The sequence below is a fragment of the Silurus meridionalis genome, chromosome 11, assembly GCF_014805685.1.
Source record: "Silurus meridionalis isolate SWU-2019-XX chromosome 11, ASM1480568v1, whole genome shotgun sequence".
NCBI lineage: Eukaryota > Metazoa > Chordata > Actinopteri > Siluriformes > Siluridae > Silurus > Silurus meridionalis.
The window spans coordinates 1,214,305-1,237,986 of NC_060894.1; the positions used below are offsets into that span (position 1 = coordinate 1,214,305).

At 39.2% G+C, this 23,682-nt stretch overlaps 1 protein-coding gene across 1 annotated transcript; it reads left to right on the forward strand.

Moving 5' to 3' along the window:
- Window positions 1-2,887: 2,887 nt before the first annotated feature.
- LOC124393976 (chondroitin sulfate proteoglycan 4-like) lies at window positions 2,888-22,962 on the forward strand. Its single transcript, XM_046862066.1, has 10 exons — window positions 2,888-3,026; window positions 6,084-6,247; window positions 8,595-12,083; window positions 12,944-13,393; window positions 14,344-14,520; window positions 16,425-16,623; window positions 16,730-16,861; window positions 16,997-17,178; window positions 17,915-18,092; window positions 19,384-22,962. Exons 1-10 carry the CDS (start codon window positions 2,945-2,947, stop codon window positions 21,483-21,485), a joined length of 7,155 nt encoding a protein of 2,384 aa, XP_046718022.1. The 5' UTR covers window positions 2,888-2,944; the 3' UTR covers window positions 21,486-22,962.
- The last annotated feature ends 720 nt before the right edge of the window (window positions 22,963-23,682 follow it).

The following is a 23,682-nucleotide window of genomic DNA, read 5'->3' on the forward strand; positions in this document are numbered from 1 at the left end:
TATAAATACAAATACAGTAGGGAGGGAGTTTTTTTCATTTTAAGAATGACCCAGATGTGGGAGACTTTTTTGCATCATAGAACTCGTGGTTAAAGACATGGGAGGATAATTGACAGGTTAAGAGTTCAAATCTCAGCCCTGCTTTACTTGAACCCTGCAACCAAGCCAACAAAAACGCTTACGGGAAAAATGACTTTCTATTCTAAACTCCGCCTCTAATCCCTGCTTGACCAATCATAATTTACCCATTGAAACAATGACAATAAAAAGTTTGGCATGTGATTCAACTCCCGTAAAAATGTCTAAACTGTAAACCCCTTTTCACTCTACTGACCACGCCCATTTCGATCTCCTGACCACGCCCGTTTCAATCACCTGGCCACGCCTCCTTATAAATATCATGACCTTTGCAATTTTACTGACCCCTGGCTCCGCCTCCTAATCTATATTGCCATCTTTTGATCAACAACTCTGAACAGTGTTTTAACTACTTCATCATTCCAATTTATTCACATTTTATAGTATTTAGATTTTATAGATGTTTATTACCCCATTAAAAACACTGTCTCTTTTCATATATTTACATTAACACTCATTTAAATACAGAAAACACAATCTTTAATTTCACACCACATACCAAATACACATCAGATCCACAATATTTGGATAAATAACCCACTGTGAGCGATTGACCTCGATCTGATCTCCTCCTGTTTCCAGACCTCAGTGATACGCAGATGAACAGATTTTCCTTTCAGAGCGTAAACATGTTGGTGTGGTGTTTACAGACAGCTGCTGAACACTGCTCGTGTTTGGATGCATCATTTACCTCCACGTCAGCTGCTGGTTTCTTCACAGAAATGATTCTGAAGCTTGGCTCGTGCTGCGATGGACAGATGTCGCTTTTCTGCATGACAGTGAATGATGTCAAAATGTTCACTGGATTATTTATTAGGTTCCAGGAAGATCCTGATCTGATCAGAAGGTGTTGATGACTTTTCTATAGCAGAAGCTTTGACAGTAGTGCAGATGCACATCGTAGGTGTTCAGTGTGTCAAGGTGCTCGTTCGAAAACGTTATCGTTTCTATAGTAACATCTCAGGGTTCTGTGAGGAGATTTATGGAAGAAGTCTCCTGTGCTTTCTAACTAAAGTTTTTGGACTTCTTCAGAAGTGCATTTTGTAGCTTCTCAGTAACATGACAAGCTGCAAATTTTATCTCATTAACTTCAAGAAAGAGAAAAATCAGAGGCTGAGAGGGAATTTTATTTATAAGTCTTTTTATATACCAGAGTCAATTTCTCTGGTAAAAGATCATAAAATCATAAAACAGGAAAAGAATTAGCTGCAGGTTGAGATCTTTACAGTGCAGTAATTATTTATTTCATCACTAATCTGATTAAATTGTTTTCACACATCATTTTTATAAAAATTCAAACATTGTAGAACATTAAGGCTTTGAAACACACTGAATAAAAGTAATCATACTGTATGTAGGTAGAAAACCCCACTTCCGGCACACCTCTGGATATGGCAGCCAGATTCCGCCCCCTGGTGGCTGTTCTAATAGTTTGGCATCATTAGAAACAAACAAATGTAGTTGCCATTGACATTGTCTTTTAAAAGTAATATCTTTTGACCAAACAAAAAATCTATCTATCTATCTATCTATCTATCTATCTATCTATCTATCTATCTATCTATCTATCTATCTATCTATCTATCTATACAGTGTTGTTCAAAATAATAGCAGTACAATGTGACTAACCAGAATAATCCAGATTTTTAGTATATTTTTTATTGCTACGTGGCAAACAAGTCACCAGTAGGTGCAGTAGATTCTCAGAAAACAAACAAGACCCAGCATTCATGATATGCACGCTCCTAAGGCTGTGCAATTGGGCAATTAGTTAAAAGGGGTGTGTTCAAAAAAAAAAAAAATAGCAGTGTGGCATTCAATCACTGAGGTCATCGCTTTGTGAAAAAACAGGTGTAAATCAGGTGGCCCCTATTTAACCTAGAAACAAAAATGAACACACCCCTTTCAACTATTTGCTCAATTCCACAGCTTTAGGAGCGTGCATATCATGAATGCTGGGTCTTGTTTGTTTTTTGAGAATCTGCTGCTACATCATAAACTTTATTTTATTCAAAAACTCAGATTTTGAAATAATAAAAAAAAAAAACTATTACTGGTTTGTTTTATATATATATATATATATATATATATATATATATATATATATATATATATATATATATATATATATATATATGCAAAATATACATACAGACATTGAGCTTTAGAGTTGGAGTGTTTTGTGTAGATATAAAACTGTACCAGGTGTGTGTGTGTGTGTGTGTGTGTGTCTCATTGTTCTGATGTCAGGGTGTTAAAACTTTAACAATTAACAGACAGTCGCCATTAAACTTGTTGCTTAGTTGCATTGTGAATTTAAAATATCAAACACCTCCATCTAGTGTTTTTTGTGGAAACTGCACACGTCAATATAACCCACATTTATTTTAAGATACTGAGATCACGTGATCATTACACGCAGGTAAAATGGTTGTCACCTTTAGGACTATAATCAGTATAACAGACTGCAGCTAATTATATAAATATTGTAATACAGGTTTTAATTCACGTTTATTAACTCAGCCAGAGAAGAAACTGACCCTGGATCCGATTCATGGTTCATTATAAACACAAGTTTGAGTATGTGGGCGGGGCTTAGCGGTTTACGTCATGAAGCGTGCAGGTATTTTTATTGACACTGTGTGCAGGGGTTTAGTTTAGGGTGTGTGTCTGAAAGTGTGTGTGAGTGTTTAGAGCTCGCACAGTTATTATTATTATTATTATTATTATTATTATTATTATTATTATTATTATTATTATTCCCGCCAAATAAATAGTTTCTAAACGAGGTTACAGACTATGAAAGATGCGGCAGTGTGCGCTGAGAGTCAGGAACCTGCTGAAGAAGTTACTTCTGCTATTTGTGATGAACAGAACTGCGAACGGAGGTAAGATATCGTCAGTTCTTCATCCTTTACTTCCTCTCTATTCCTCTATTCTTCATCCTTCACTTCCTCTCTATTCCTCTATTCTTTATCCTTTACTTCCTCTCTATTCCTCTATTCTTCATCCTTCACTTCCTCTCTATTCCTCTATTCTTCATCCTTCACTTCCTCTCTATTCCTCTATTCTTTATCCTTTACTTCCTCTCTATTCCTCTATTCTTCATCCTTCACTTCCTCTCTATTCCTCTATTCTTCATTCTTCACTTTCTCTCTGTTCCTCTGTTCTTCATCCTTCACTTTCTCTCTATTTGTCAGTTCTTCATCCTTTACTTCCTCTCTAATCGTCAATTCTTCATCCTTCACTTCAACTCTATTCCTTTGTACACATCATTCAGTTCATCATACACTTCCTTTTTATTCCTCTGTTCTTTATTCACTTCCTTTTTATTCCTCTGTTTATCCTTCACTTCATCTCTATTCTCTATTCACCTCTTCCCAATTCCTTATTCACATCTTCTCTCTTTTTCAGTTCCTGTATTCATTTGTTTTCTTTTTTTTCTCTTGGTTTTTATGACTCTTATACTGCAGAAATTTAACACTGATTACACTATTTTATGGATTAAAGAACGAGTCATACTTTTAATCCATTTATTGTTGCAAATTGTGCCACTAATCCTACACATTTCGGTCCTGAAGATGTTGGAAAGTCTGATTGTTACAAAGCGCTGACACTGGAGACTCGTAAGGACTAAACGTCTCCTTACAGAAAACTGTGTGTGGTTCAAAGCAGACGTGTCTTTAATGCAAAAGTCTAATAACAGTGTGTTCATTCACTCGGGTCATCTCTCGGATGATCCTCTTCCACAGATGACGTGTAATCCTGATCGACACACTGCTCTAGAAACGCTGCCAGTCCTGCTGTCGTGCTTTTAAACACACTCAGTGCATTAATCGAATTCTGATAACACATTAACAGCAGTTGCACTACTTAGTCTGTGTAACATGCTGTAGGGCATCAGTGTGTGTGTGTGTGTGTGTGTGTGTGTGTGTGTGTGAATATATATATATATATATATATATATATATATATATATATATATATATATATATATAGCTATTAAGTACAAATCTTTAGATCCTGATGCCCTCAGGTACCCTGTGGAACGGAATGTGTGGAACGACGGTCCTTTTTGCTTCTAAACCTACAAATCATTGACCTTGTTTTTGTGCTTGTTTTTTTTTTTAACAATATTGAACTTACGGGTCTCAGAGGTCAGAGAGTTTAGTGTGAACCTGATAATGAATGAGTTAAACATGCAGTCTGTGCATGTAATAGAATATAAAATAGTTTAATGAATTCAAATTGTGAATCAAGGTCAGAGGTCAATAAACAAGGCAGTGGGTCAGAAAAGAAAGAAAACAACATGAACTAGAGTTAAATAAGATCAAGAGTCAAGTCAAGTTTATTTCTAAAGCGCTTTTCACAACACACATCGTCTCAAAGCAGCTTTACGGAATTTAACAGTGAAGGTGAACGATGTGTGTTTATCCCTGATGTGGCTGTGGCGACTGTGGTGAAGGAAAAACTCCTTTAGATGTTATGAGGGAGAAACATTGAGAGGAACCAGACTCAAAAGCAGAACCTCATCCTCATTTGGGTGACATCAAGAGGGTGATTATAGTCTTTAAACACTACAGAACACTGGAGAGTGAGAACTAACATGAGCACTGGAGTGTGTGATTATGAGTGATGATCTTTCTACAGTCTTTTACAGTCTTTTGTGGTTATAAAACCAGGAGCTACTGAGCCACTCATAAAATAGCTCAACATTTGAGATCATCACAGATCCAACACCAGCTTCTCCATGCCAGAGCCTTTAAACACTCAAAGAGGTCCAGTGTCCAAACTCCACATGAAGTGGGATCCAATTGGCACTGGTACGTCTCTAGATGGTTCAGGATGTTTGTGGCATCTACTTCTTTAAATGTCCATAATCTTCATGAGGTGGGACGTGACTGGAGCTGGAGCAACCTCAGGATGCCTCGGGATGGGTAGAAAACGAGAAGCAGTGGATATTAACAAGCACAAGTTGATAATGTGCATGTGGTGAGACCTGCGATGTTGTATGGATTAGAGACAGTGGCATTGAGTAAAAGACAGGAGGTGGAGCTGGAGGGAGCAGAGCTGAAGATGTTGAGATGTTCGTTGGGAGTGATGACGATGGACAGGATTAGAAATGAGTTTATTAGAGGGACAGCGAATGTAGGACATTTTGGAGACAAGGTGAGGGAGGTGAGATTGAGATGGTTTGGACATGTGCAGAGGAGGGACATGGGGTATATCAGTAGGAGAATGCTGAGGATGAAGCCACCAGGAAGGAGGAAAAGAGGAAGACCAAGGAGGAGGTTTATGGATGTGGTGAGGGAAGACATGCAGGTAGTTGGCCTGAAAGAGGCAGAAGTAGAGGACAGGGGGGTATGGAGACGGATGATCCACTGTGGCGCCCCCTAATGGGAGAAGCCAAAACTTAACAGGTAGCCAGTGTAGGGATGAGAAGATTGGGGTTATATGATCATATCATACTGGACAAACTGTAGCTTGTTTATTAATGATGCAGGACATCCAGGACGAGCTTCTCTACATCAGATATAGATAACGTTTCTTAGCTTAGCAATATTTCTAAAGTGGAAGAAGGCTGTTTTTGACTGAATTGATGGATTAATGGATGGATAGATGGATGGATGGAGGAATGGATGGATGGATGGATTGATAAATGGATGGATAGACAAATGGATGGATGGATGGTTGGATTGATGGATAAATGGATGGATGGTTGGATAGCTAGATAGATAGCTAGATAGATAGATAGATAGATAGATAGATAGATAGATAGATAGATAGATAGATGGATAGATAGATAGATGGACGGACCTATTTGATCCTATGATCTGCAGAAACACACTGAACATTAACTAAAGATTTGCACATCATTAAAAAAAAATATATAAATAAATAAAATAAATAAAAAACATTAATTAAATCTCATTCTTACTTTACAGCCTCTTTCTATGGCGATGGATTTGTGCAGCTGAAAACCGTGGAGTCGTCGAGTAAAAACTCGCTCCACGTGCGATTTCGGACCTCCAGCACAGATGGGCTGCTCTTCCTGGCTGCCGGAGAGACAGACTTCCTGTGGGTGGCGCTACAGGCTGGTTTTATCCAGGTGTGTGTTTTTTTTTTTGTATGATGTTAGTGTTAATATTGCGTAATAACGATAAGATTGAGACACAATTCCATTTACAGTTAGTACAAGTGGAAAAGATTCAATTGAAGCACAAGATTTAAGAATTTAATGTCATAATCACCGTAAAACAGGCAGTTACGATGAACAACAAAGTTCACAATAATCAGAACATTTACATTTATGGCATTTGGCAGATGCTCTTATCAAGAGAGTTGATTTCATTCATACAACTGAGCAGTTAAGGGGTTAAGGGCCTTGCTCAGGGGTCCAGGAGTGGCATTTTGGTGTGCCTGGGATTTGAACTCATGACATTCAGATCCAAAATCCAACAGAGAATCTCCAATAACACAAAAAGGTTAAAAAAAAAACACAAACCACAAACTGATCATTTTTTTTTCACATATCTTGTAGCTTTTGTTCTTGTCACATTCAACCTTTTTAATTAATTGATTAGTTGATTGATTTTATTTATAATTGTAATTTTTTTTTATTGAAACAACAGGAGGGGTGTGCAAACTTTTATACATTTTAATATACAAACTTTATACACAATTAAATATACAAAAAATATATAGCTTTATAAAAAAAATTTAATAGAGATAAAAATAAAGCTAAACAGATGTAATAATCCTCTTCTCTGTAACACACAGTGCTCTGTTAAATAATTTACTCAACCCAACATAAAATCCTGTAAATCTCTGAGCATTTCTCCAGAGATGTGTCCTAAAGCTGGGGTAAATACCATCCTGAGAGATATGTCTCAGAAACCCTTGATTAATTATTATCTTCATGCCCAGGAGGGAATCCTGAGGAAAAGTCAACCCGTAAAACCGAATTCCTGCCGATGTACAAGTCCTCGCTTGTTTTTGCTGAGTTGAGGAAGTCTGACAGGGATGAATATATTCTCTTACCAGATGTATCATTGCCTGAGGAGTAGCTAAAAACAGCGTGTGTATTTTATGATGCTTATTTATAGGTAACAAACATTGCATACATTATATAGACAAAAGTTTGTGGACACCTGAGCATAAGATTGTTTTACTTTTTAAGCATCGCCATCCAGACTGAGTCTCCATTTACTGTTATAATAATCTGCATTCTCCTGGGAAGATTTTGGAATGTGCTTGTGAAGATATGTGCTCATTCATCATGTTTAATAGCTTTGGAGCTCTATAGCAGGAGATCTTGTGCACATTATGATGGAACAGGCTTGGATCTTCTCCTAGTTTAAGCGAATTAATTCTCCAACATACAAAGACGTCCAATACAATTGTGTGCCTCCAACTTTGTGTTTGGGGAGGAATCACATATTGCTGGAAAAGTCGGGTGTGCCAATACTTTTGTCCATATAGGGTGGATTCATGAATAAAAGTTCATAAAAGTTTTACAAAATCAAATAACCTAAATTAATTTAGAAGCTATTTCTTGCTCTGCAGAAAACAGGATTAACCAATCAGAATCATGCATTTTTCCCCCAGTTCTGTCTGAAAGCCTCTTAGAGAGACGACACTCCCAAAACTTTGATTCATTCATGAACACACCACATTGTCTTTTTAAAATCCTGATTTATGAAAAGGACTACTGTTCATACTGTCCATAACGTACGTGATTTAAAACCCAAAGAAACACTCTCTTTATACACTTACTTAATACTGCTTTGTTATAGTAAAATATTTCCCCCTGTGTGTGAAACGACCCAAAGTGCAGTAGAAAACTGGGCTATTTTTGATGCAAGACTTTGCATGTGTGTGTCTGTGTGTGTGTGTGTGTGTGTGTGTGTGTGCTGAAGCAGAAGCAACACAAGCAACATTAAAAGACATTTTGTATATCTAAAGGATGACATTTAGCACATAAACGCCAAAACAATCCCTGAACATCAGGTTTCCAAGTCACACAGAAAAATGCTTAGCAGTGACATCAAACAGATGGAAGTGGCCACTTAGTGGTTAAGATATTGGACCACTGTTACCAATGTTGGGCCCTTGAGCAAGGCCCTTAACCCTTATGTGCTCAGTGTATAAATGAGATAAAGTCGCTCTGGATAAGGGTGTCTGGTAAATACCATAATTGTAAGTGTGAACACTCTGAAAAGCTCTGTTAGAACCTCATGTTGTCGTTGAGATTGTTGTCTCGAGCTGCGTCTCAAATCGAGAACTCTGACCGTACATTCAATTATTACTAATCTAGAAAATCCAGAGGGCTGGTACACAAAACAGACCTTTAAGCAGGGAGGTTAGAAATTAATATAGAAATGTAAATTATTCTCATCTAGCTACACCATTTCATGTTACTAACATAAGCTTGATACTTTTTTTATCAAACGCAGGTGCAGATCGAACTCGGATCAGGTGAACGCACCCTTCGCTCAGAGAAAGCAGCTCACCTGAATGACCTTACCTGGCACTCTGTTGAACTCCAACACGATGGCCACAATGTTAGTCTGACTGTCGATAAAGGCTCCCCGAGCCGTCTGGGGATGCCTGGACCTGACCTGGAGCTCAGCATTCAGGACGGACTTTACGTCGGTGGACTTGAGAAGTCGGATAAGCTCTATCTTTTCAGCGCTACAGCTATATCTCACGTGGGCTTTCGTGGCTGTCTGGATGAAGTATTATTTAACAAACACAATTTGCTCTCATCTTTAAGGCCGTACTCTGGATATAAAATGGTCCATGAGGTGTCTTTGGGCTGCAGCCCAGAGTTTTCAGCCTCAGTGAACGACTCCATCAGTTTTTTCAGTTCCAAAGCGTACGTGTCTCTGCCGATGTGGGAGGTTCCTCAGGAAGGTGTATTTGCGTGTGAGTTTTATACATCAGCTGAAAACGGACTTCTCTTGTACAGCTCTGCAGGGAAGGGGGACTACGTGGCTCTGGAGATACGACACAAGCGCCTTGTTGCTGCAGTTAGAGTAGATGGCAGTAAGATGGCTTTGAGCTCCATAACATTAATTACTGGAGAAGATTGGCACTCAGTGAGGCTCTATATAGCACCTCGGACTCTTCAGTTAACCCTTGACGAGGAGATCTTGAATTCCAGCTTCGGTGCAAAATCAAGGGCTCTCCGGCTTAACGGCCCCCTTTTCTTGGGTGGGGTGGACGCGAACACGTTTTTAGAAGTGCGTAGAAATGGTCTGCTCTCTGTAATTCCAAAGCACAGCAGTGGTGGCTCCTTTAAAGGTTGTCTTAGAAATATCAGAGTCAATTACCATAACCTTGGCCTGGCCAATGCTACGGTGACCAAAGACGTTTCGGTTGGTTGTGAGCCTGTGAAACATGTTAAACCGAATACCACGACAAATCCAGAGACTTTTCCCCCGGAGAATCCTCAGTTAGACAAGACGAAGGCGCAGGCCTTTTTACTTCTCAATAACCTGGAAGTCCTCGAGGGTGGACGAGCACCTCTTGAGTCAAAGCACATTAAATTCAATCTGGAATTTCACAAGCTTGGGATCCGGCAATCCCAGATCATGTTTCGCATCGAGGAGCAGCCGGTCCACGGGCATCTGAGGCTCGATGTTGATCCTGATCAACAGGAAAATACCTTTAGTTTTCTGGATCTGTGGCATAACCGGATCATGTATGTTCATGGAGGTTCAGAAGATCCTCAGGACTTCTTTATGTTTTCTGTTTTCACCACCAGTACCAATAAAGAGGTGCCTGGTTATTTGAAGGGGAGCCACTTGCACAGGTTTAACATCAGTGTCACACCTATAAACGATGCCCCAGAGCTCAGCCTTCCAGAGGGAAGCCTTTTTATTGTTCTAGAGAATTCCAAGCGACATTTGAGCATGGACATGTTAAGAGCTACTGACCCTGATAATAGCTACACAGAGCTTGTATTCTCTTTACTCGGTAATCTAATTGCTAGCGCTGGATTCTTGGAACTTGCAGATGATCCAGGAAAACCTGTGACTTCATTCTCCTACTCAGACTTGGAACAGGGGAAGGTGTGTTTCGTCCACAGAGGCATCAAGAACTCTAGAATTGCGATCAGAGTGAGCGATGGAGAAAAAGTGAGCAATACGGTCGTGCTGAGAATTATGGCTGTCGCCTTGGAGTACAAAGTTGTAAATAACACCGCTGTGGATGTGATCCAGGGCCGAGCTTCTTACATCGATAACAGACATTTAGCTGTGCAGGTGAATGTGGTCAAGCAAGCCGTGGATATCCGGTACGACGTCGTTGACCTGCCTGTCTACGGTGAGTTGCAACGGCTACATTCCAGTGGTGAGTGGAAACAAACTAGTACCTTTACACCAAAGCTTCTGGAAAAGGATCGTCTCAGGTATCTTAGCACCTTTCATGGTCCCCAGTCGATAAATGTAACCGATGAATTCAAATGCAAAATCAGCATTGGTTCTGTGGCTACGGACGAGGTTCTTGTTCATATAAGTGTCCGATGGATTCAATACAAGGTCACCAGGAGTAAAATGGAAGTAAACCATGGTCATAAAGTCACACTGACAACTCAGGAGTTTAAAATAGTCTCCAAAAATGTGAAACTGTCTGAGAATGATATTCACATCTGCTTGCTGACTTTACCAAGGAAAGGGCTTTTGCTTTTCAATGGCAAGCCCCTAAAAAAGAACTCTACTTTTAGCCAGATGAACATCACTGATCAAAAAGTGCAGTATCAACTTTATGAAAAGCCAAACAAAAACCTGAAGGACATGTTCAGCTTTCAGGTGTTTTCAGAATATTCCTATTCCGGAAGACATGACTTCAGGATCATCATCAAAGCCGATGTTTACAGCGTAGTTCTGAGAAATCAAGGACTTTCCCTCCTGGAAGGTGAGAGTAAGGTCATAACTAAGGACAATCTTTTCATTGAGATGCCTGAGTCTGGAGCTGTGCAGTACACCATCAGGAGCATCCCACGACATGGGAAACTAATCCGAATCAACAATGCCAACAACAGTATACTGGAGTTTACAGATGAGGACATTCTTGAGGAACGCATCTTGTACTCTCATGATGATAGCGAAACAACACGTGATGCGTTTACCTTTTGTGCTTTGGCATCTCAGAGAAACATTGAAGGCATTTTTAACATCTCGATCCAGTTAGTGAATGATGAAAAACCTGTTCGTGTTGTAGACAAAGTTTTTGACATTGTGCGGGATAGCCAAAGGCTCCTGACCTTGGAGGATCTTCGTTACCATGACCCTGATTCGGACTACGATGACGGACAGCTTCTTTATACCAGACAGGGAATCTCGATTGGCGAGCTAGTATTGGTAAATGAGTCCTCTCACAAGCTCTATCAGTTCCATCAAAGAGATCTGGAGGAAAAGCGAGTGCTGTTTCTCCACAGAGGTGCAAGCTTTGGACGTTTTGTACTCTTCGTATCTGACGGGAAGCATTATATATCTACTCTACTTGAAGTAAGCGCACAGGATCCTTATTTAAGGGTGGCTAACAACACTGGCCTTCTAGTCCAAAAGGGACAGGAAGCCGTTTTACAATCAGTCAACTTCAGTGTCACTACTAACACTGATGTCCGAAGTGACGAGGATGTCCTTTTTGAGATATTTTATCCTCCAAGTCATGGCATTCTACTTTGTGGTGGGATCGAGGCTGATGCTTTTACGCAGTATGACGTGAAGGTGGGGCATGTAATCTATCGCCATGACGATGAGAGAAACCTTATGGACTCCTTTAGCCTCACAGCTACGGTAAATGGGCTGCGCTTGGATGTGACCGTGGTGGTGAATGTTTACCTCGAGAGCCACCAGAAACCTCCACAAGTCACCCACAACCACTCCATCGTGGTGGAAGAAGGGAAACTTGTTAGAATTCGCAAAAAGGATCTTGAGGTTTGTATCACAAGGATAATAGTCATGATTTGTGTAAGAGAATGTGTATTAATGAGTCACACTTACCTGTGTTCAGGTGTGTATAAACAACTGAAAATAAATTGCAGGTCTTTGTCCTTGTTTCGAGTGAATCATCGCTCAGTTACTGATATTATTGTAAACATGGCAAATCATTTAATAGTGGAGCATCTGAAAATTAATTTGTCAGAAGTTATTGATTTATCTTAGTGTTTCTATATGAACAACTCATTCAGCCACAAACATCCATCAGGTATAACATTTTGACCACCTTCCTAATATTATGTGGGTCCCCTTTTTGCTGCCAAAACAGTTCTGACACGTCGAACATTAACAGCATGAAATTCTTCAGAATTTAAGCTACAGGAGCTCGTCTGAGGACCAGCCTTCACTCCTCACGTGCATCAATGATCCTCGTCCCCCATGACCCTGTCGCCAGTTCACCACTGTTCCTTCCTTGGAGCACTTTTAATAGATTCTGACCACTGCAGACCAGAAACATCCTACAAGAGCTGCAGTTTTGGAGATGCTCTGACCCAGATGTCTAGACCTCACAATTTGGCCCTCATCAAACTCACTCAAATTCTTACGCTCACCCAGAATGTTCACTTGCAGCCTTATAAATATATCCACCCACTAACAGGTGATTAAGAGATACTTGGTGTTAATCACTTCACCACTCATAATGTTATACCTGATCAGTGTAAATTTATATGGTGGTGTTTTCTGCACCCTTAGAAGATAAAATCCAGAATTTCTCTAGAAAATAAAAGGAATGTTCTGTTGTGTTATTTCTGGGAGAACCGATAAATCAATCCAGTTTTTGCAATAATTTGCTCCAGGTAGTTCATGAGGATAACAAACCAGATGAGATCATGTACACCGTGAAAACACCTCCATCACATGGCTTCCTAAAGCTTTCTAACATGAACAGTTCTAACATCAAAAAGTTCTCACAGTTGGACATTAACGCCGGTCACCTCCAGTACGTCCAGGAGAAACCCGGACACACCAGCGACTCTTTCTCACTGGACGTCAAAAATGGGATCGTTACAGTCAGTAATCTGATGGTGTTTGTGGATATTGTTCCTTTCTTCCTACCGCTTGAAGTCTCAAATATTACCTTGACAGAGGGATCTTCGAAAGGTCTAAACCAAGATGTAATCAAGGTTGCAGGGCGGCACTTTACAGGACTTCACGTCCAGTACCACGTGATCGAAGGTCCACATCATGGCCGTATAGAGCACTCCAGGATTCCTGGGGTTCCGATTCCATCTTTCACCAGGGTGCAGGTCAGTTTCTTCACTTGTTAGAATAAATGAATAAGTAAACATTTATTATTATTCATTATTAGTTCATTATTATACAATTATTTTTTATTATTTCTCCGGTTATGCGACAGAAACCGGTCACTGGTTGTTGTTAACACTTCTATAACCGCTGACTATTTCCTCCAGCCATTAATTTATAGTTTTGTTTCACATGTTTTTCTATTCATCAGCTAATTCATGCATTTGTACCATATATGGGTTTCTGATTATATTTTTATTTGCCTCATTAGCATTTTATTTCCACTTGTTTTGATGTACAGATTTATACCAACCCCCCAAAAAAGATTTTTAACATAATGTAGAATTTAATGCCTTATATGAATATTTATTATTTCATTCACCTTATTGTTTGCTAATGTAAATTTTTAAAGCACCTGCACATTTATTCAGTTATCCAGTCAGAACAAAGTGTAGAATCGTGTAGATACAAGTCAAGAGCTAGAGGTAATGTTCACAATCAACGTAAAAATAAAGAAAATCTGTGATCTTTGTGGCTTTAACAATAGTTGTTGGTTTTGACACGCAAAAGTCTCTGCAGTTTATACAGAATGGTGTGAAAAACAAAAAACATGCTGTGAATGAAGCGTCTTTCTGGCTGACACCAGAGTTACACAAATCATCAGATAATCACTCTTTAGAACCATGATCATCAGAAAAGTATGCCAGAATCTCATCAAACTGGGCGGCTGAAGACTGGAAACTTGACCAGTTTGTCTGAATCTGTTCCTATTATAGTTTTTGTATAACTAACAGGAAAAGGAAGATGATGAGGTGCTGTTGTTGCCCCTCCACCTCAGAATGTGATGTTTTGTGCACGCTGAGATGCTTTTCTGCTCAGCACAGCGGTACAGAATGATGATTCGAGCCTGTTTATAAATATACATGTATAAAGTTATACTTTTACTGCACAGGTTGAACACGAGTTCATATCGTACGTCCACGACGGCAGCGAGACGACAGCAGATAGTTTCACTCTGGTCGCAAATGACACAGACGTGCGCAAGCAGAGCGTTCCCCGTGTCATACACGTGAGCGTCATGCCTGTGAACGACGAGGCTCCAGTTATAACCGTCAACAGGATCCTGAGGGTAAGAGAAGCTTTATAAACCACTGACGAACACCAATATTATTAATAATTATAATTATTTTGAAACATTTAATTTAAACATATTGTGAACTGAAATGGACGTGATTGGCAACATTATTTGTAGTTAAAGTGTCACGTGATAAATGTTCTCTCTGAGTTTGTTAGTAAACATACCAACATTCACACTTTTAATCGAAGACCAGGAAGTGATAAAAAACAGGTCCATTATATTAAAAAACTGTAGAGAATTTGTATAGGATCCAGATGCTGATTAAGAAATATCTTAGAAGACTTCACTGTACTGATTGGGGGGTAAATACTTCTGCAACCAACTCATTTGTGCTTTTTCGTTTAATTAGCCCGACTGTCACAAATGTAAGAAAAAACACTTTTAGACTTATTGTGTAAATTAAATGATCAAAATCTAGTTTTAGTTCATTTCATTTACAGGTTAAAGGGGGGTGAATACTTTTTCACAGTGCTCTGGTTTATTATGTTGAATGATGCAGAGAGAATGACGAGGTTTGTTCTCATTATCTGACTAAATTCTTCTCATTCCACACTTTACATTCCACATCACTGCATGAGGATTGGCTGTGTTTGTTTATAAAGGGGCTCTACAGGATTCTGTCTGTCTGTCTGTCTATCTGTCTGTCTGCTTGTCTGTTTGTCTGCCTGCCTATTTGCTTGTTTGTCACTTGTCTCTCAGCCTGTATCTGTCTGTCTGCCATGATCTATGGTTTCATCCTAACAATAATATAATATCTATACAAATTAATTGATTTGCTTGCTTTAATAGTATTTAAATATAAATCTTTTGATAAGATTTGTTCTTATTATTAAATATATAATAACAAAACATTTAAATTTTAATACTCAGTTTCTCCACCAGGAGGCTTGAAAACTCGGGCTTGGCTTTTTAGCTCCTGGGTCTGGATTTAGTTTGATCTAGAATTTAAAAAATCCACTTCAAGTTCCTGAAGAATAAAAATAAATATACTGATTTACAAAATATTGTTGCAACGCCAAATATCATTATATGTTAAACACACACACACACACACACACACACACACACACACACACACATGCATTTATATGATCTTAGAGTAGTTTATGTTTCAGTTAAAATTCGTTTGCTTTACAGTTCATACTCTTTTTCTTTTTATTGATACTATTATTGTGCAGAAACAAACTAAAAAAACGTTAGTCATAACGTTAGAATAAATGAGTGAATCCTACTGCAATGTAGCATATATCTCATATATCTCCATCTGCATCTCATACATACATTTCTTCTCCAATTAAAAAAAGTTTGTTACATTAATGGAATATTTTCCACCTTTTCTTAAAATAAATAATGAGTGAATCAATTCTTGAACTGCTAAACTTCTAACTACATGTAAATATCACACAACTCCAAATTTGTACACTTTGACTTAAAATGCATTGCAACAAAGTTTGTCCATTTGGCTATTTTGGAAGAATGCTGTTAGCGAGCTAAGCTACAGGAGTAAACTAACGCTCCTGTCGATGTCCAAGTTCCAAGTTGGTTTAGGATTGACAAGATGTTATTGACAGCAAAACCATACTTTAGCATATGCTAAAGTATAATAATGTATTTTTTAATATCTGTAATTCAAACGATGAACTAGCAAATATTAAGCTAGCCATGGCAAATGTATAATTGAAACTAGCCACATTCTCTGTCTGAAAGTAGGCTAATTATAGGCAAACTAGCTAACATTACAAACAATACCCAAGTGCTAGCATGTTGGACACTTATGTGACAGGGGGAAACTGCAATTTAGTAATTAGCAAGAAATTGTTTTGTGGACTCTCAGAAAGCCAAAATAATAAAGTTTATAGATCTTTTGAAAGCAGAATGACTTTTTTCTCCCACAGGTATGGGTGGACTCTGTTACTGAAATCACCGGTGATGACCTCAGTGCGATTGACCCTGACTCTGACCCTGAGAGCCTAGAGTTTATCATCACTCCGCCCAGTAACGGACACCTTGCCCTAAAAAGCGCCCCCTCCAGGCCGGTCCTGAACTTCACGCAGGCTCACATCCACCGCCGTCAGCTGGTGTTCGTACACAGCGGTGAGTTCCGACAAGATCACATCCCTCTTTAATAACGATCCACATTACATTATCAGCAAATGACATGACTTTGAATTTGGATTTGAATTTGGTTTATCCTCCAAAGGTGCCATGTTTGGTGGATTTCATTTCCAGGTGAATGATGGAGTCAATTTTGCACCCAGGCAAATTTTTAGCATCGCTGCCCGATCTCTGACACTCAGCCTGGAGAGGAACCGTGAACTCAAAGTGTTTCCAGGTTATTGTTCTAATGATGTTTCACTTGCACCGTTGCCCTGGCATTGTCCTTCAAGATAAACTGTAACACTGAACTTCATATTTCCTCAAATTTAATTGAACTCACCATTGAATTCTTTAAATGATTTTGTTTCAGGGTCTTTCAAAGTCATCTCCACAGAAGATTTGTTCATTGCCACTAATGACTACGATGACGTTCATGAGAATCGCACCGTCGTCTATCACGTTACCTCACCGCCAAAACTGGGCAGGCTGATCCATGCCCCAGGCAACGATCCCACCGACACAAATCCGATATCTACCTTCACTCAAAACATGGTGTGGTTTACTTTATGTTCCTGTTTAGAAATGATAATGAAGTGAAATTTAGTTTGATGCAAGGTTCTGGTTCAGGAAATAATATAATAATAATATACTATAATCCTATTTTGCACTTATTAAAGTCTCCAAATCTCACAAAGTCTCACAAAGTCTCACAAAGTCTCACAAAGTCTCACAAAGTCTAACAAAGTCTCACAAAGTCTCACAAATCTTCACAAGCTCCACACTCCAACATATAGTGAAACACCATCTCAGAAAAGTGGAGCTTATTATATCAGCAAACGTGGACTAAATGTAAAATGGGATATTCAGGAGGCACATAGCAATCGAATGGCCGGGTGTTCACAAACATTTGCCCATATAGTGTTCTTCTTAAAAAACAATGCACATACAGTATGTAAGGAGTAAGGAGATGTTTCCTCAACAGGGAAGGATTCTCAAGTATCCGCATTTTGTAACAGTCGGAGATGAAGCTGTTAACTTTCAGACTTTTTCGAAAACACAAGTTTGTGTTTCTTTGCATTTTGTAGCTAAAATGATAAAATGTAAAATAAAAAATTTTCAGCAACTTGATAAATAATTGTGTATCATTGATATGCAAATAATAATAATAGAAATAAAAATAAATAGGTATTTATAAATGTAAAAATGGAAACTTTGTTAACAAATGTGTTTCGCTGAAATCAGTTTGAATGATATTTTCAATGTTTTCAATAATTTCTCTTCTCCGCAGTTAAAGGACAGTTTGGTTGTGTATAAACACACTGAACCGATAGCATGGACAGCAAGTGACTCCTTCATCTTCACTGCATCTTCTCCTCCTGCCTCCTTCCCACCTCACACTTTTAACATCCACATCTCCTACGATAACACAAGCCCGCAGCACAGGAGCGTCCTACTCGCTAACACAGGTTACAACAGTTTCTGACGTAACTTACTATGGTTCATGTATGAGCCTCCTAGTTTTAGTTTATGCTCTAAAATGTTTATTTTTCCTCTTCAATTTTACATTCAATTCACTTTAATCCGTTTTTATTTGTATAGCACTTTTAACAATGGACATTGTCTCAAAGCACTTTTACACAGATGAAGGGGTGATATAATAAATATATCAATAAACATTTTAAAACATAACGTTCACTGTTCTGACACAAATTTCTTGTTTGAGGGCGGGGTTAATAGTGCTTTACTCTCATTGGTTAGTGAGATTTGGATGACCGAATCCCAGCAGTAGAGACTTCACCAAATTCTGGGGAGCGTTTCTAAATGTGGTTCTCTGAATCGTTACAGTGTTTGGAGTATGTTAATTAGTCAGTAACTCATATTTGAGGTTTGGTTCATTACACACAGCTCACGAATTTTGGAGCGCATTCTGGAAGCAATATGCGAAGTGATTTATTCATTAAGTAATGATTAATGTGCCAAACCTCAAATATTAATTATGAATATACTAAGTACAGTAAGTAAAAAAGAAATTTCCACAAAGTGTCTTTAACTATACAGAAAACCATATCCAGAACGCTCTCCAAACTTTGTTGAAATTACTACTTCCAGGACCTGCCAATCGAAATCTCACTAGAGAAAATGTGTTGTTACAGCGGTGTTAAGCCCCAGCCCTCATGAGGAAATGCTAACTTGCAAGACTTGGGCAGAAAACTTATGAATATATTAACTAAGAAACCTGATTATTTAAAGACCATGTTGCATTTCATTCCTTTTGGTTTAAGTCTTTCTTTCTTTTTGTGTATTTGTTCTTGAAATGTTAATTTCAACACTTTTGGGACAAACACAATTCCATATGTATTGAGCTTTAACATTGAAGTTCATGATGAGGGCAGGAAATCTCCAAGCCATTGCGTCAAAAGTCAAACAGTCCCAATCAGGATTAGTGTCGTTGCTTCTGAGCATGCAGGATTGATTAGGAAGTGAAATCACACAAAGGAACAGTGCAAATCAATATCGCTTCATAAACACAAACACCTGACCAGGAAATAAAACGCCAGGTATGTGAGATAGAGTGGAATACAATGATGAGTTAAAAGGAACACAGAGAGACCGATGATATAATCAATGTAATCAGGCATCAAGCATAAATATAGAGAAAATGTTTTTTGGGTACAGATAGAACCTCAGTCCAATGCAAAGAAAATTATTATATACACTTTATTAGCTGCTCATGTGCATTTTTATTCGGTATTTCAGGAACTGTTGTGGTCGAAGGCAGTCGGGTTATGATCGATAACACTAAGCTGGATGCCTCAAATCTGATGGGGAAGCTACCTGATGAAGAACGAGAGTCCTACGAGATCTGGTACCGAGTCACTACATTACCACGCTTCGGGACAATCGTTGTAGGTGAACGTAACCTGACCAGTGAGAAACCTGACTTCTCCCAGTTCATCCTTGACAGAAATGGCATCACTTATGTGCACGATGACTCAGAGACCACGTTTGACAGTTTCAGTTTTGATGTGTGGTTAAACCCTATCGGGAATCCTGTTAGGCAACCACATGGGAAAAATGTTATGGTGTCAGAGACTTTTGATATCACTGTAACACCTGTGAATGATCTGCCTCCCTTACTGAAAACTCAAGCCCCCAGTCTCTTGGTGGTCAAAGGAGAAACTGTAGCTTTAGGTCCCGAAAACCTTCACGTGGAAGATCTGGACACTTTACCAGAAGATATCCACTACACTGTGATCAGCAAACCTAATAACGGCTTCCTGGCCCTTGAAGATAGGCTAAATGAATCAACTGTTACGTTTACCCAAGCTGATGTGAATGATGGAAGGGTGCACTTTGTTCAAGAAGGTCATCCTACCTCAGGGATATTCTACTTCAGTGTAACCGATGGCTTCCATCGTCCCCTCTATAAGCTCTTCAACCTTGAAGTTCACAATATCACAATCAAGGTTGTAAATAATACTGGATTGACTCTGATGCAAGGACTGACTACAGGAAACCTGACCCTCCAGCACTTAGCTGCAGTAACAAACAAGAAAAACTCACCCATTAAGTATATTATTACACAGCAGCCAAGTCATGGCAGGCTCTTGATTAAGGAAGACCAGATCACACATTTTGACCAGGAGGAACTTTGTTTGGGGGAGGTTTCTTATCAAATGACTGATTTGTCCTCCTCTCGAGACAGCTTCAAGTTCACAGTTGGAACTTCCGAGAGCAACCTGACCAATCAGGTGTTCAATATCACAGTGAAGCCGCTGATACACCTTGGAAAACAAGTCCGTATACCTGATGGTATTCCTGTTAAGATAAGAAAAGATGTTTTAGATGCCAGCGAGCTGGCATCCATCAGTGGCAGTGACCCGATTTTTGAGATCATTGTTCCTCCAAAATATGGCAAGCTAGTAAAAGTAACAGTGAATCTCGGAGCTGCTTCAGACTCTATAGAATCGTTTACCTTTAGAGATGTTGAACAAGGCAGAATTGCCATCCAGGAGCACCTAAACTTTCTCTCTGTACACGGTAACACAACGGCTGTGGTGCAGAACAAATCTGCATCTGCACTTCATGACTCGTTTGTGTTTGTTTTAAAAGCTGCAAATGTTCAGCCTGCCACTGGAGAGTTTGTTTTCATGGTTGTACCCTACGATCCAATGACAGGCAAACATGTCATTTCATCTGCTCCAGTGCATCCAACCATACATCCTTCTCTTAACAGAACAAGTAATGTTGTTTCACACATGAATGAGCATTCACCTGTTCACCCAACCAAAAGACCAGACTGGGTACCTCCAAAAACCAAAACACGAAATCGTTCTGGGAACCACACACGAGGAAGGTCCTCAGTATTTCATGCACCCAAGTCCACATCAGGCAGACACAACGATCATCACAGAAACACACCAATCAGGGTAGAGTCTTTGCCAAGACCTGCATCTGATCCACTGCTTATCATTCTACCTTTCCTGGCCTGCCTGTTTCTTATCGTCATCCTAGTTGTTTTAATCCTAGTTTTCAGGCACAGGCAAGAGAAGCGAGCTCAGCCACCCATGATTCAAGACCTTTCAGAGAATTCTGTAGAAGACATTGTGTCTCCAACCCCTTATCTGGGCCTGCCTGAGAGAAGTCTAACTGTTCCTTCTGTTGTAGTGACCCCACTTATGCCAAGGTGTTCTAGAAGCCCTGTTTTAGAGGCAGCACGTGATGGGGCCTTAGTACCTGAAATAGCACTCCCTGACTCTACAATACTTGTTTGTCCCTGGACTCCCGTTGATCCTGAGGAAACACCACATTCCTCTCCTGGTTCACCAATTCTGAGACCAAATCAGTACTGGGTTTAAAACTGCATCTTCAGTTATGAAATCATCTGGCACTCTTAATGGGATTGATCTTTACCTACTGGCAAAGTAGCCAGTCCACTTACCACCATGTTTTGTCAGAGGTGGGAAGAATTGCATGGGGAGAACTTTCTTTTCATGGGATGCTGTGGAACCTGAGCTAAATCTACAATCCGTTTTCTGGTACACCAATACTGAGGTGACTGTATATCTTTGAGCACAGAATCATCATTTATGATTATTTCCAAAATTACTACTTTTTCCTGGTCAGTATTGAGCTGGATCTTGGGAATACAAGGGCAAATTTAGGACTATTCAGCATGTTTGAAGAACCGAGGCTGCATGGTCAAATCCATCAAGTGTTTTTGGATCTCAGGATTATGAGTTAAGACTGGAATAAACCCTGGAAAAGATACTGACGTAAGGCAGAAATACACTCTGAATAGGATTCTTGTCCACCTAGGAGCAATTTAGTCTGGCGAAGGTGTGAAAAGTCCTTAAAGAAAACCCACGGAAAACTCTGTAAGGACAGTAACCGGATGTTAAACATGTGGTTTTTTAAACACTTCTAACTTCTCACTTGTGTGAAATTACCCAACCCAATTACCCAATTCTTTTAGAACCTTTTTGAGAAATTCTGTTTACCAAATGTTGTGCATCCTTTTATTCTTATACCCAGAGTATTTGAGCTTAGTCATCTTGTTAAAGGTTAAAGAACTGCATATTTTGTGACCAACTAAGATGTTACAAAAATATTATAATTTGTTGAATGGATTTTCTAATCTGATTACAGAAAAGTGAAAAGTTTTGTTACTGTGGTTATATTTCAATCTTCATGATCTCAGACGTGTTACACTAGCTTTGCAAACATACACTATATGGACAAGAGCATTGGGACACCTAAGTTCTCCGGCCATATGCGTTTCTTTCACAAACCTGCTCCAGCATGACAATGTCCCTGTGCACAAAGCCAGCTCCATAAAGATACGCTTTACATGGCGTATCTCTGTCATCAACCCTATCGATCAGCTTTGGGATGAATGTGAATGCTGACTGCACCCCAGGCCTCCTCACCTCACCTACATCAGTACCTGATCTTACCAACATCCTTGTAGCTGAACGAATCTCCACAAAAGCTCCACAAAATCTAGTGGAACATCTTCCCAGAAGAGTGGAGGTTATTATAATGGCAAATGGACCTCAATGTAGAATGGGATGTTCAAAAAGCACATACCAATCTTATGGTCAGGTGTCCACAAATTTTTGGTGTATATATTTGCACTGCTCATTGTGTCTCACTGAACATGGGGTGTTTCATTTCATGTATATCAGAGCAGATAGGCAACAGTTATATATATTTTTTGTTACAAAACCAATTAACAATGCATTCATCTTTTTTTCTGTTTATGGTTACATCTACTGTTGTCATTTTGTCCTCTGTCTCACTTTGCTTGCTTTCGAAGTTAATAAAACAAACAGAAATAAATTTGCTTGTCATGTAATCCAGCACTTAGAACATCCTTTGCACTGGATTTACATTATCTGTTTATTAACAGGCGTAGATTATGTGGCGCGTTCCCTCTCCAAGGCCCTGTAAATTATCTGTTACTATGGAAATGGTACTGATTTGACCAATCGCATCTGACAATTCAACAGTGCATAGAGAAGCATAAAGCGAAAAAGAAATGAATTTACTTTAATACGTTTTTATAAATCTGTTATCTACGCACCTGTAGAACCACTTTGTGAGAAATCTTTGGAAATGGTTGACTCTTAAAATGTTTCAACGTGTTTTGGGTATTTCCATTGATATTATTCATGCTTCATCATGACGATGTCCCTTTGCACAAAGCTAGCTCCATGAAGATCTGCTTTACATGGGTTTGGGTAGAAGATCTCCTGTTATAGAGCTCCAAACCTGTTGAACACCTTAAGGATGAATGTGAATGCTGACTGCACCCCAGGTTTCCCCACCTCACCTTCATAAGGAACTAACTTTACTAACAAGCATGTGAATGAATGAATCGCCACAAATCTTCACAAAATCTAGTAGAACATCTTTCCAGGAGAGCCGAGCTTATTCTAACAGCGAATGGGGATCAAATGTGGAACGGGATGTTCAAGGTGTACACAAACTTTTGGCCATATAATGTATTTTCTGATTAGTGTAAAAATGCTTTAAGAACGTATGAGCAGATAT

What these genes read in the sequence shown, in the direction of transcription:
- LOC124393976 (XM_046862066.1), top strand. Translation starts at nt 2,945, where the DNA reads ATGCGGCAGTGTGCGCTGAGAGTCAGGAACCTGCTGAAGAAGTTACTT. An exon ending in TTCGCAAAAAGGATCTTGAG is followed by an intron (nt 12,084 to 12,943) that starts GTTTGTATCACA and finishes AATTTGCTCCAG; the next exon opens with GTAGTTCATGAGGATAACAA. An exon ending in CCGTCAACAGGATCCTGAGG is followed by an intron (nt 14,521 to 16,424) that starts GTAAGAGAAGCT and finishes TTTCTCCCACAG; the next exon opens with GTATGGGTGGACTCTGTTAC.